Here is a 12,806-nt window from a genome sequence, read left to right on the forward strand (position 1 = left end):
GCGACTGGATGGTCTCTCTCGACCTTCAGGAGGCATACTTCCACATTCCTATACACCCGGATTCCCAACCGTTTCGGAGGTTTGTTCACAGGAATGTGGGGTACCAGTTTCGAGCTATCGGAGATCAGAGCCTCCCTGTACTTGGACGACTGGCTTCTCAGAGCCTCTTCCAGTCATCGCTGTCTGAAGGATCTCAATTGGACTCTAGATCTGGCCAAGGAATTGGGACTCTTAGTCAATTTGGAAAAGTCACAGCTGGTCCCATCCCAAACTATTCTGTATTTAGGGATGGAGATTCACAGTCAAGTTTTTCGGGCTTTTCCGTCGGCCCCCAGAATAGATCAAGCCCTGCTCTCCATCCAGAAGATGCTGAAGAAAGAACGCTGCTCAGTCAGGCTGTGGATGAGTCTGGTAGGGACGCTATCATCCCTGGAGCAATTTGTCTCGCTAGGAAGGCTACACCTCCGTCCTCTTCAGTTCCATCTGGCTTTTCACTGGAAAAAGGACAAGACGCTAGAGGCGATCTCGATCCCGATTTCCGAAAAGATAAAGTCTTGTCTGACTTGGTGGAAGGACAATATCAGCCTACGAGAGGGTCTTCCCCTGGCAGTTCAGATACCCAACCACGTTCTCTTCTCGGACGCATCGGACTTGGGCTGGGGCGCAACGCTGGACGGTCGGGAATGCTCAGGTCTGTGGAACTCGAGTCAGAGGAGCATGCATATCAACAGCAAGGAGCTTTTGGCAGTTCATCTGGCCTTGATAAGCTTCGAGAATCTCCTTCGAGGCAAGGTGGTGGAGGTAAACTCGGACAACACCACGGCCTTGGCGTACATTTACAAACAGGGAGGTACCCACTCACTGACTTTATACGAGGTCGCAAGGGACCTGCTCATCTTGTCAAAAGATCGAGGCATCTCCCTAGTAACGAGGTTCATCCAGGGCGACTTGAACGTCCTAGCAGATTGTCTCAGTCGGAAAGGTCAAGTAATTCCAATCGAATGGACCCTCCACAAGGATGTGTGCAAGAGACTTTGGTCGACTTGGGGTCAACCCACCATAGATCTCTTTGCAACCTTGCTGACCAAGAGGCTTCCAATCTATTGCTCTCCAGTCCCGGACCCAGCAGCAATACATATAGATGCCTTCCTCCTAGATTGGTCACATCTGGATCTTTACGCATTCCCACCATTCAAGATTGTCAACAAGGTACTGCAGAAGTTCGCCTCTCACGAAGGGACAAGGTTGACGTTAGTTGCTCCCCTCTGGCCCGCGAGAGAATCGTTCACCGAGGTACTTCGATGGTTATTAGACGTTCCCAGAAGTCTTCCTCTAAGAGTAGACCTTCTACGTCAGCCACACGTAAAGAAGGTACACCAAAGCCTCCACGCTCTTCGTCTGACTGCCTTCAGACTATCGAAAGACTCTCGAGAGCTAGAGGCTTTTCGAAGGAGGCAGCCAGTGCGATTGCTAGAGCAAGGAGAGCTTCTACCATTAGAGTCTACCAATCGAAGTGGGAAGTCTTCCGAGACTGGTGCAAGTCAGTTTCTGTATCCTCGACCAGTACCTCTGTAGCCCAAATAGCTGATTTTCTCTTATACCTGAGAAAAGGACGATCCCTTTCAGCTCCCACTATCAAGGGCTACAGAAGCATGTTGGCATCGGTCTTCCGGCATAGAGGCTTAGATCTTTCCAACATAAAGATCTGCAAGACCTCCTTAAGTCTTTCGAGACCACTAAGGAGCGTCGTTTGGCTACTCCTGGGTGGAATTTAGACGTGGTCCTAAGATTCCTCATGTCAGACAGGTTTGAGCCTTTACAGTCAGCCTCCCTGAAAGATCTCACTCTTAAGACTCTTTTCCTGGTATGCTTAGCCTCAGCTAAAAGAGTCAGTGAGATTCATGCCTTCAGCAAGAACATCTGATTTTCGTCAGAAAAGGCCACTTGTTCTCTGCAACTTGGTTTTCTAGCCAAAAATGAGCTACCTTCTCGTCCTTGGCCTAAATCTTTCGATATACCCAGCTTATCGGAGATCGTAGGCAATGAACTAGAAAGAGTCTTATGCCCTGTTAGAGCTCTTAAGTTCTTCTTAGCTCGTACTAAACCTTTACGAGGCCAATCTGAAGCGTTATGGTGTTGGGTTAAGAAACCATCCTTGCATATGTCAAAGAATGCTTTGTCATGTTTTATCAGATTGTTAATACGAGAAGCTCATTCACACTTGAGTGAGGAAGACCGATCTTTGCTTAAGGTTAAGACGCACGAGGTTAGAGCTGTAACAACTTCCGTGGCCTTTAAGCAAAATAGATCTCTGCAAAGTATCATGGACGCAACCTATTGGAGAAGCAAGTCAGTGTTCGCGTCATGTTACTTAAAAGGTGTCCAGTCTCTTTACGAGAACTGCTACACACTGGGACCATTCGTAGCAGCGAGTGCAGTAGTGGGTGAAGGCTCAACCACTACAATTTCCTAATTCCATATTCTTTTAATCTGTCTCTTGAAATGTTTTAATGTTTTTATGGGTTGTCCGGAAGGCTAAGAAGCCTTTCGCATCCTGGTTGATTTGGCGGGTGGTCAAAGTCATTTCTTGAGAGCGCCCAGATTAGGGGTTTGATGAGGTCCTGTTGTATGGGTTGCAGCCCTTGATACTTCAGCTCCTAGGGGTCTGTCAGCATCCTAAGAGGATCGCGAGGCTCCGTAAGGAAGACGTACTTATAAGGCAGAGTAATCGTCTAAGTCGACTTCCTTACCAGGTACCTATTTATTTTGTTTTTGTTATTTTGATAACTTCTAAAATGAAATAAAAACTCTTAGCTTATCAAATGTAAACATATTTAACTGGTCTCTACCCACCACCCTGGGTGTGAATCAGCTATATATATTCACCGGCTAAGTTAAATATTTAAAAATGATATTTTAATTATAAAATAAATTTTTGAATATACTTACCCGGTGAATATATAAATTAAACGACCCTCCCTTCCTCCCCAATAGAGACGCAGTGGGATGAGAAGAAATTGAGTCTTTGCTTACATTGAGTATGGTATCTGGCCGACAGTTGGCGCTGATGGGCACACCCGCAACCTGTATAGCGATCGCTGGCGAGTTTTTTTTTTACTGTTTTTTGTCTGTCGAGCAACAGAGTTGCAGCTATATATATTCACCGGGTAAGTATATTCAAAAATTTATTTTATAATTAAAATATCATTTTATGAAACAAATCTGATTTTTTTAAAAGCAAATTTAATTCATCATATAAACCCTGTACATACAGTATGTGATAAGTTCCCCTCAATTCTTCTGATTTATTTTAGTTTTTTTTTTAACTAATTGATCAAACTAAATGGAATGTTGGTCTTTTACCAGCTTTGAACTTAAGGATCCTTAAGGTGTATGTGTAATTATACTAGACAATTTTCCTTTTTTGAATAGGGAATCAAAAAAGTGATATTTTGTGGATGAAGTATTTGGGGTTATTATTAATACTTTCATGGAGATGTAAGATTTTTTCTTGATTTTGTATTTTTGCTTCCCAGATTCTGAAAGATATCACAATAAGGCACAAACTTCTTAAAGGCTACAAAATACATTATGTTCCTGGGTGGGACTGCCATGGCCTTCCTATTGAATTGAAAGCAAATGAAAGAGCAAGGAAAACCATGGGAAAGAAAAAACTACTTACGAAAGATCCACTGGCACTGAGGGCAGTTGGTGAGTTCACACTACATTGCATGTATTTAATTTTAGTACTCTTATTTTGCATTAATGCTTACTGTACAAGCAGGGAACTGAGCAGTTAAAATTTTTAGGCAAGTTTGTTCTTACACAAAGGCAAACCGTTTACTTTAAAATTTTAACAAGGTAGTTACAGCCATTAGCAGGTGACAAGCAAGTCATGTACACCAATCATTCAGCTCCTTTATCAAAATTTTCTCACTATCATTATGTAATTTTAGGTTTTAAATATAGAACTTACCTGCTGGTTATATAAGAATGGCTAAAGTCCCTGATGCTCGGCAGGAAATTCAAAATCTTGTGCGGCTATCGCAGATATGCCAGGTGTACACTAGCGCCCTCGCGGTACTACAGGTAGAACTATACCCAACTTCTTCAGATTTTTCCCTGCCGCCATGGCGGCGGTTCTATTGGAAATTCTCTCTCGCTTTTTACTCTGTTTGGACGTTATTTGGTGATGTATTAACGTTTTTTGAGTTTGGGCTTTCGCTTTTTTGTTTTATTTGATCTGTGATCGCGTATTTATAACTTGAAAGGTAAGATGAATAGATTTTTCAACCTATTTTAAACCTCACGAAAGCATAGGGCGAGAGGTAAACATCTCGTCCATTGATGACGTCACAGCCTTATGTCGTAGGCTATAAGTCCTACTTGCTTTTTACAAAGAATTTAATTAAAGGATTATTAATCTAAGAAAATTTTATCCTTTTAATAGTTTTCTTGAGGTAATCTTCGATCTGTTTGCAAAGATTAACTAGCATTCAGTTGTTACGCAGTTGTCAGTATTGTTACAATATTACAATATTTGGTAGCGATTTTTATGAACAGTACATTCTTCTTACTTCTCAAGTTTTTTAGTTGTACTATATAATAAGAACATTTTATTTTAAAATTAATTGGTCCTATCAGTATTTTTCCTTAGTCAGAGATTAAAGGAAGTTAAATTTCATTTAATGTTTATACGAATCGATGTAGCGCACGATTCTATGTATCGTTGTTTCCTTAGTGAAATGCTAAGATGGTTCGTATATTAAGTATAAATGTTCCAATGAATTCGAGTGATGATTCATCTTTTATTGGAATTCCTTAATATAAGGGTTTATTTTATTTTAGAAATATTATATCTATTAAGGTAATATTTAATATTTCGCTGCGTTTATATAGATTCAGTGATTTTTCATTCCCATTCAAACAATTGAGAGAATTGTAAGTCTCTTTAAGAGTTAATTTCGTTTGAGAGAACGTATACTTTGGTTTTCAAATGATTGTGAAACTTTTTTTTAACAAAGAGTAGAATGCAAATTTTTAGTGTTAAATTACGCAATGAAGTTTATTCAGTGAAAAGTGCTTCTGTTCGGACCTGTCGTTATCCTAGTCTTAGACCTCTGTCAAGCTTCCGGAAGGGGGGAAGTTAAGTCGAACGACGAAAGGAATCGAGAGGGTAGCCAGGCGTTACAGTCTTTTAAGACCCAAACGGAAGTCCTCTCGAGCGTTTTCTGTTATTCCCCAGAACGCTCACCCTCGCTATAGATAAAGCGAGGTATTAGTGTTGTCAAACATTATACGTGCCTTTCAGGCGCTAAGCTGAAAACAAAATTAGATTCGTTCTGCGTACAGTGATACCTCTACATACGATTGTCCCAACATACGAATTTTCCAACATACGAAGTAAAATTCGACCAAATTTCAGTCTTAACATACGAAGTGTTGCTCCAACATCCGACGTAAACAATACGATTACCCGTGGAATTTTCTCGAAAGCGTGTAGCGTAGTTAGTTGTTGACGCCGCTAGACGGCAGCACATTGGAGGGACGCCAATCGAGCGTCACCTTGATCATTCTGTGTTCCAAAATCATGGGTCCTAAAAAGCTTAGTTTCGGTTCAGGGAGTAGTAGCAGTGGTGAGAAAAAGAGAAAGTCTATGCTTTCATTAGAATTAAAGCAGGAAATCATAGAAAAGCATGAGCGAGGTGTACGTGTTAGCGATCTCGCTAAACAGTATAGCCGGAATATGTCGACAATCTCGACGATCATAAAACAGAAGTCAGCCATTAAATCAGTGAAACCTTCGAAGGGGATCAGGATTATTTCTAAACGTCGTAGCCCTACCCTTGAAGAGATGGAACGACTTTTGTTAATATGGATCAAAGACGAGATTGTTGGCGATACGATCACGGAAACGATCATTTGTGAGAAGGCCAGCGCTATCTACAGTGACTTGAAGGCGGCGCGCTCTCAGGGTGACGTGGGGGAGAGTTCAGCCGATCCTAAGACTGAGGAATTCAAGGCGTCTCGAGGTTGGTTCGAGAAATTTAGGAAACGGACCGGGATTCATTCAGTTGTTCGTCATGGAGAAGCTTCGAGTTCGGACACTAAGGCTGCTAAAGACTTTGTTAAAAAGTTCGAAAGCATCGTGGCGGAGGAAGGTTACGTAGAGCAGCAGATTTTCAACTGTGATGAAACCGGTCTGTGTTGGAAAAAGATGCCTAGTCGAACGTACATTACCGCCGAAGAGAAGAAAATGCCTGGACATAAGCCAATGAAGGATCGGTTGACTCTTGCGCTTTGTGCCAACGCCAGTGGGGACTGCAAAATTAAGCCTCTGTTAGTTTACCATTCCGAAAACCCTTGGGCATTTAAAGCACATAGAATTAATAAAGACCTGCTACATGTTCTATGGCGTTCTAATTCTAAGGCTTGGGTTACTAGGCATATCTTTGTGGAATGGGTAAACGTAGTTTTCGGCCCTGCTGTCAAGAAGTATCTTCAGGGAAGGAATTTGCCTTTGAAGTGCTTGTTTTGTTTGGACAGTGCACCCGCTCACCCCCCCGGACTCGAGGATGATATCATCGACGAATACAAATTCATCAAGGTGTTGTATCTTCCACCAAATACCACCCCTATCCTCCAGCCCATGGACCAGCAAGTCATCTCGAATTTTAAGAAGCTCTACACCAAGCACTTATTTAAGTAGTGCTTTAATGTCACGCAAAGCACCCACTTAACTTTGCGTGAATTTTGGAGGAGCCACTTTAATATCGCGCACTGCTTAAAGATCATTGATCAGGCTTGGGAGGGATTAACTCGACGGACCCTGAATTCCGCTTGGAAGAAGCTTCGGCCTGATGCTGTTGCTCCCAGAGATTTCGAAGGTTTTGGCCCCGAGAATGAACCTGTGCTTGCCGCCGAGGAAGACGTCGAAGAGATTGTATCCCTTGACAAGTCCATGGGTCTGGAGGTAGATGAAGATGACATCACCGAACTCGTCGATGAGCATCACGAAGAGCTCACCACCGAGGAACTCAAGGAGTTGCAAGCCTTGCAGCATGATGAGTTCCAAGCGCAGTTGAGTGAGTCGGAGGAGATCGAGGAGGTAGGCGAAATCTTAGGTACGGGGGAAATAAAACAGATGTTGGCATATCATTAACACGTTAATTTCATCGATAAGCATCACCCACAGAAACTTCAGGTTTGCCGTGTTGGTGCACAGTTCGATGATGTTTGCTTAACGCATTTTAGAAAAATCCCCAAAAGCCGTACAAAGCAACTTTCACTCGATAGTTTCTTTAAAAAATCTTTAAAACGGTCTAGTGATCATGATGAAAAGAGAGAAAGTGAAGCAAAGAAAAGGAAGACTGAATCGAATGAAAGTGATGAAAATTAAAAATAAGAAAAGAAAAAATGTAAAAAAAATTATAAAATTATAAAAATTAAAAAAAAAAAAAGGCAAATGTTAAGTTAAAGTTCACGTAGTAGTGTAAGTTATCGTACAAATTCACCGTCCCTACCTCCTCGCTGATCTTCCGTCTCCTCCTGCATAGAAGTCCCTACACCTGCGCTGGCCTGTCGCTAAGGTAAAGTGTTACATTACAACCCGTTTTTTTATTGTATTATTTCATTATTGTTTTTTTTTTTTTTTTTTTGTAATATGTATTTATTAAACAGGCATTGTATTAATGTCACGTGTAATTATGTGTAGCCATTTATTAAGGATTTATTATGGGTTTTTCGGCTGAGGAACGAATTAAATCAATTACCATGTATTCTTATAGGAATATTTGCTCCAACATACGATCGTTTTAACATACGAAGTAGTTTCTGGAAAGAATCAAGATCGTATGTAGAGGTATCACTGTATTTACGTTTCATGCGGCGCGGACTTAGTGCCTCCGCCTCCACCTGATGGGTGTCGTCTCACGAACGTGGCAAGCACTAAGGATAGACGAAGATGGGGCTGATTACATTTCGCCTAAAGTTGGTTCTGATCTTTGTTGTTAGGCGTGCAAACAGCAATTATCTTCGTTTATGCAGTCTTATCAGCCTGCCGTTGACAGTGTGGTTGTGTGTCATGATTCCAGTTTGGGTGCGGTTCGCACAGGCGACCTGCCTATTCTGGTGATGACTTGTTGTCGCACAGGCGGCCTACCAGCTGCAATGTTAAACGATGGGAGAAGGTGGATGCATCTCTTCGAGTACCTGCTTCTCGACGCCAACCGACCGCTCATTGCGCCTAGTATCAGTCTATCCAGGCGCGCCAACGCAGCAGAGCGGAGCGGTGCGTCAACGGAGTGGAGCGTCAACGGAGTGGAGCGTCAACGGAGCGGAGCGCCAGCGTCAGTGCAGACGCTTCGCTACCTATGATAATAGACTTTGATGTCTACATGACCATGACCGTCTGGTGTTGGGTCTTTGTTGCACCAGGCGCTAAATTAAGAAATAAATCTTAACTAGAAAGATATTACTGTATATTCTTGGACCAAGGCCTGTTGGGCTAATTCTTGGTTGGGAGAGCTAGAATTAAAACCTCTAAGCATTGAGGTCAGAATTCAGAATCTTAAGGAGTGGACTCCTAGGACTCAAGTCTTCTCTTCCTAGGATAGAATCTTGTAGGAGGAAGGAAATGACTCAGAAATTCATGAGAGTTTTTCTGAAGAGTTTCCCTTTTATTTTATAACTGCTGCTCCTCGTTCCGACTTCAGTTTTCGCTAATTGTGTGGAAGGTGTCTCTATTTATTTTATTATTATTACTAGCCAGGCTACAACCTTAGTTGAGAAAGCAAGATGCTTTATCCCAAAGGGCTCCTATAGGTAAAGATGGCTCAGTAAGGAAATAAGAAAATAAATAAACATTAAATCATTTCCAGAAGAGTAACAGTGTAAAGAGACAGTGCCCATGGTCAATGCAATAACGCGTCCTCAATGAGTAACGAACCTAACTGTAGAGGTTGGTGCAGCAGCGCCTGCAGCTGCAAAAGCAGGAAGTGCATTAAGGCCTTATGAGAATAGAGTATAAGAGTATATCTCCCACCATGGGCAGATCTTTTATGATTTAATGTATTATTTTTAAAGCGCTCTTTTTTTAAACATAAAACTTACAATCTAGTTAGATAAGAATGGCTGCAGCAAGCAGAACCTAAGTGGCAGCGTGTCTAAGCTCAGAAGTTAATCAATGAAACCGCGGAGCGTCAGCGGCAGTGGCAGGCAGGCGCCAAGCGTCAGCTTGACAATCATGAATTGGCGGAGCGTCAGCGCGAGCATCGCGTGAGCGCGGCGTGCCAGGATTCGGCGAAGTGGCAGCGCCAGCTAGATTCTTCCCATAGTTAAACCAATCGTGACAGCAAACGCAAGGCGAGTTGCTGTCAATTGGATGTGGATATGGAACAACGCAAGCACGCCCAAATCATCACTGATGCGCCTGCACAGGAAGGACAACTTTTAATCAGAGCACAGCTTCAATCGTATGATGTTCTACGTTCTTCCTGTCTACTAGACTAGGAAGTTAATCGTCATGTAGGCACGCGAACAGAATTTGCCCTCACAGCAGGTGTGTTGTGATTCTTAAACGAGAAGCAATCGAGTGTGTTTTTTTTTTCCACGAGAGCAGCGGAAGTCAGACAAATCACATATAATCCTGGCTCTTCCTCTGGAATCTGAAGCACATTCAGGGAAGAAAGAGTTTGTCCTCCTAGAAGGACGCAAAACCTAGACTTGGTCGTCAATAATCAATACGTCCGAGACCTTTCAGGAGTCATGCGTTTTCTAGTAACTTATCCCGCAGTTACTGATGTTCGCCGGAAGTTTTTCTGTTGAAAAAAGGCGATGTGTCACCACCAAAATCGGGTAAGACACATAATTCTACCAGAGAAAAGGTGCTCAGTTTGCTTCTGTTCACACTTCTTCTCCGCCCCCAGTTTGGGGAAATGTTTAGTACTTTCTTCTGGGATCGAGCGACTACTGATAACGGTATCTCATAGCATGGGATATATTCAGGTCGCGCACAAGGCGCGCTGGAAATGTCATAGGGACTCTCCCAGGTCACTCACGGGGCTGCGGTTGATGATCTTTCATAGCCTTTGCTCACGCTTGAGTTGGCGCACAAGCTGCCCCGTGAGTGTGGGTTTGGTCTGAGCTAAAAGAGGTCAATTTCATCTCTTTTTAGCGTTTACGATTCTTGGGGGGGGAAAAAATGTTTTTTTCCTAAAAGAGTAAGGACTATCATAGATCAAAGGGATGGTTTTTCGTTAGTATCAGACAGCGTAGTTCTCCGATGCTCAGCAACGTTTCCTCACTAAGATATGCTCATGTTGCGGGAGGCGTTAGAGCATACGCTTGTAGCGGCGCAGACGTGCACGCGGTCACAGACGCAGACGCCAGTCTGGTCGTATGTTGGACGCTGACAGTCAAAGTTGATCCTTTCAACTAGTTGTCCTATCCTCGCGATCTGCGAGATACGCGTCTCCACTCATGCGGACGCATGCTACACGCGAGCATCTCTCGGCAAACATGTCAACCTGAAATCCTAAGCAATCTAGACGCATGTAACAGTTGCTCCTTTGTGCCACTGACTGGACACGATGCTGTTGCCTACTTGTAGCACGCTGTAGAATTACAGCAGGCGAGACGTACACAGAGCGCTGTATCCATTCGACAAGGTGAACGCATACAGCACACTAGCACCTTACGGGGATGCAAGCACATGCGACATTATAGCCGCATATTAGATGTATAAAGTCTAGTCTTTTGCTCACAGCAATATGGACAGACTGTTGTCTTTCCTTCGCGTCACTCTCGCCTCACAGCTAATTATTTCTTGCGTCGAGCTTTGGCTTTATGTGTATTGAACATTTGTTGGTACACACGACCAGGTCTTATCTTCACAGCATGAGGTTCATGTTGTTGATGCTTTCTTTCAGCAAGCCTAGCTTCAGTATCGGTTTCTTACAACTGATCTGGATGCGTTTTGGGAGGAGGACTAGATCTTGAATCTCTTTCTCACGACATGTTGAGCTTATACAGCAGGCTGGAACCATACTGGACCCATGCTGGGTGCTTGCTGGAAGCATATCATCAGTCCGTTTTTTCCTGTGTCAGGATCACGAACGTTTTGTTTTAAACCATCAGGCTTTAGGTCTAGCTGCCTCCAGTATTTCGGAAAACCCTTATGATTAAGAGGTTGTTCGAAGGAGACAGCTGAGGTTATCGCTTGTACAAGGGACTTTTGCCTCAAGGTTTTGCAACCCAAATAGGGTGTTTTATAGAGTGGTGTAGAGCTAAAGGGCTGCTCATTTGGTAACTCTAAGACAAGCGGCCTGTTTCTTCATAGACCTTAGAAGAAAACACATTTTTTTCCTCCTCGACCATCAAAGGGTACAGGAGTATGCGGACAGCTGTCTGCAGACGCAGAAGATTGGATCTATCAAATAAAGACCTTATAGATCTTCTTAGATCATTTGAGATGACTTGGAAGCATCAGCAAGATGTGCCAGCCTGAAATTTAGGGGTCGTTTCTGGAATTTCGCGGTAGTGACAGATCCGAGCCTTTACACTTGGTTTCTTTTTTAAGGCCTAACTTTGGAGACTTTCTGAGTAAGTCTACCATAGTTGAGAGTCAGTGAGGTTCAATTTTTTAGCAAGAACATGGACTTCACAATGGTTAAGCCATAGGTGCCTTGCAACCTGGATTCTTGATCATTAACAAACGTCCTTCTCATCCATGGCCTAAATCTTTCAGGATCTCTATCCTCTCGAATTTGGTTTGTGAAGGGCTGTGAAGAGTGTTTTTACCCGGTTAAAACGATGAAGTTTTATCGGGACAGGACCAAAGAAGTTAAGAGTCTATTCATGACTCTTTGGTGCCCAGTCAAGAAGCCTGCGCTATCTATGTCTAAAACGCTTTATCGTCTAGTATAGACTTTAATTACAAGAGTTCTTTCATACTGTTGTGTGACAGATCATAACATGTCAAAAGAGTAAAGACTCATGAAGTTAGAGCTGTAGGAGCTTCTGTAACTTTTAAACTAATCTGTTCTCTGCAAAGCATCGCGTATACAGCCTTGTGAAGGAGTAATCCTGTATTCGCCTTGCATTTCTTAGACTGTATCCAGTCTCTTTATGAGGACGTCTACGTTTTGGGATCACTCGTAACAACGAGTGCAGTAGTAGGTGAGACATTCACCACTACATTTCCCTAGATTCCTAGTACCCCTGTTCTTCTCTTGGAACTGTTATATATGTTTTTTATGATTGTACGTGAAGATTGGTTGACAATCTTCTGCAATCTTTGATCTAGGCAGGTGGTCATTTTGTTCCTAGAGAGTGCCTGGAACAAGGGTGTTAGTTAAGGTCCTGTCATGTTATAGGTTATTAAACCGTTTGACAGGTCCTAGAGATCATCAGCTCCCTGGGTGGACCACTGGATCTTCTAAGGATAGCAGACAAAATGAGGCAGAGCATTGCTGTCAGCTTCCTTATCAGGTGAGAACCTCTTAAGTGGTTTATGTAACTCTTAAGTGAATTTCCAATTATGTAGCTATCTCTGACCCACCACCAAGGGTGCCAATCAGCCATTCTTATGTAACCAGCGGGTAAGTTTTATATTTAGAAATGTTATTTTCATAATAGAATAAATTTTGGAAGATTTATATTAGAAAAGAAGGACTTTCACTGGGCGTCAGAGGTCTCTCCCCAGAAATAGATTTTTCCTTCGTCAAAATCCCTTTTTTGAATATACTTACCCGCTGGTTATATAAATTAAAAACCCACCCTCCTCCCCTCTAGAGACCATGGGGCAT

At 42.8% G+C, this 12,806-nt stretch overlaps 1 protein-coding gene across 1 annotated transcript in view; it reads left to right on the forward strand.

Annotated features, from left to right (window-relative positions):
* IleRS-m (Isoleucyl-tRNA synthetase, mitochondrial) overlaps nt 1-12,806 on the forward strand; it is a 223,961-nt gene that overhangs the window by 59,894 nt on the left and 151,261 nt on the right. Inside the window, exon 3 of the mRNA XM_068356756.1 lies at nt 3,537-3,711. Coding sequence (XP_068212857.1) covers nt 3,537-3,711 — 175 coding nt within the window. The remainder of the gene's footprint in view (nt 1-3,536; nt 3,712-12,806) is intronic.

The sequence above is a fragment of the Palaemon carinicauda genome, chromosome 33, assembly GCF_036898095.1.
Source record: "Palaemon carinicauda isolate YSFRI2023 chromosome 33, ASM3689809v2, whole genome shotgun sequence".
Classification (NCBI taxonomy): Eukaryota; Metazoa; Arthropoda; class Malacostraca; order Decapoda; family Palaemonidae; genus Palaemon; species Palaemon carinicauda.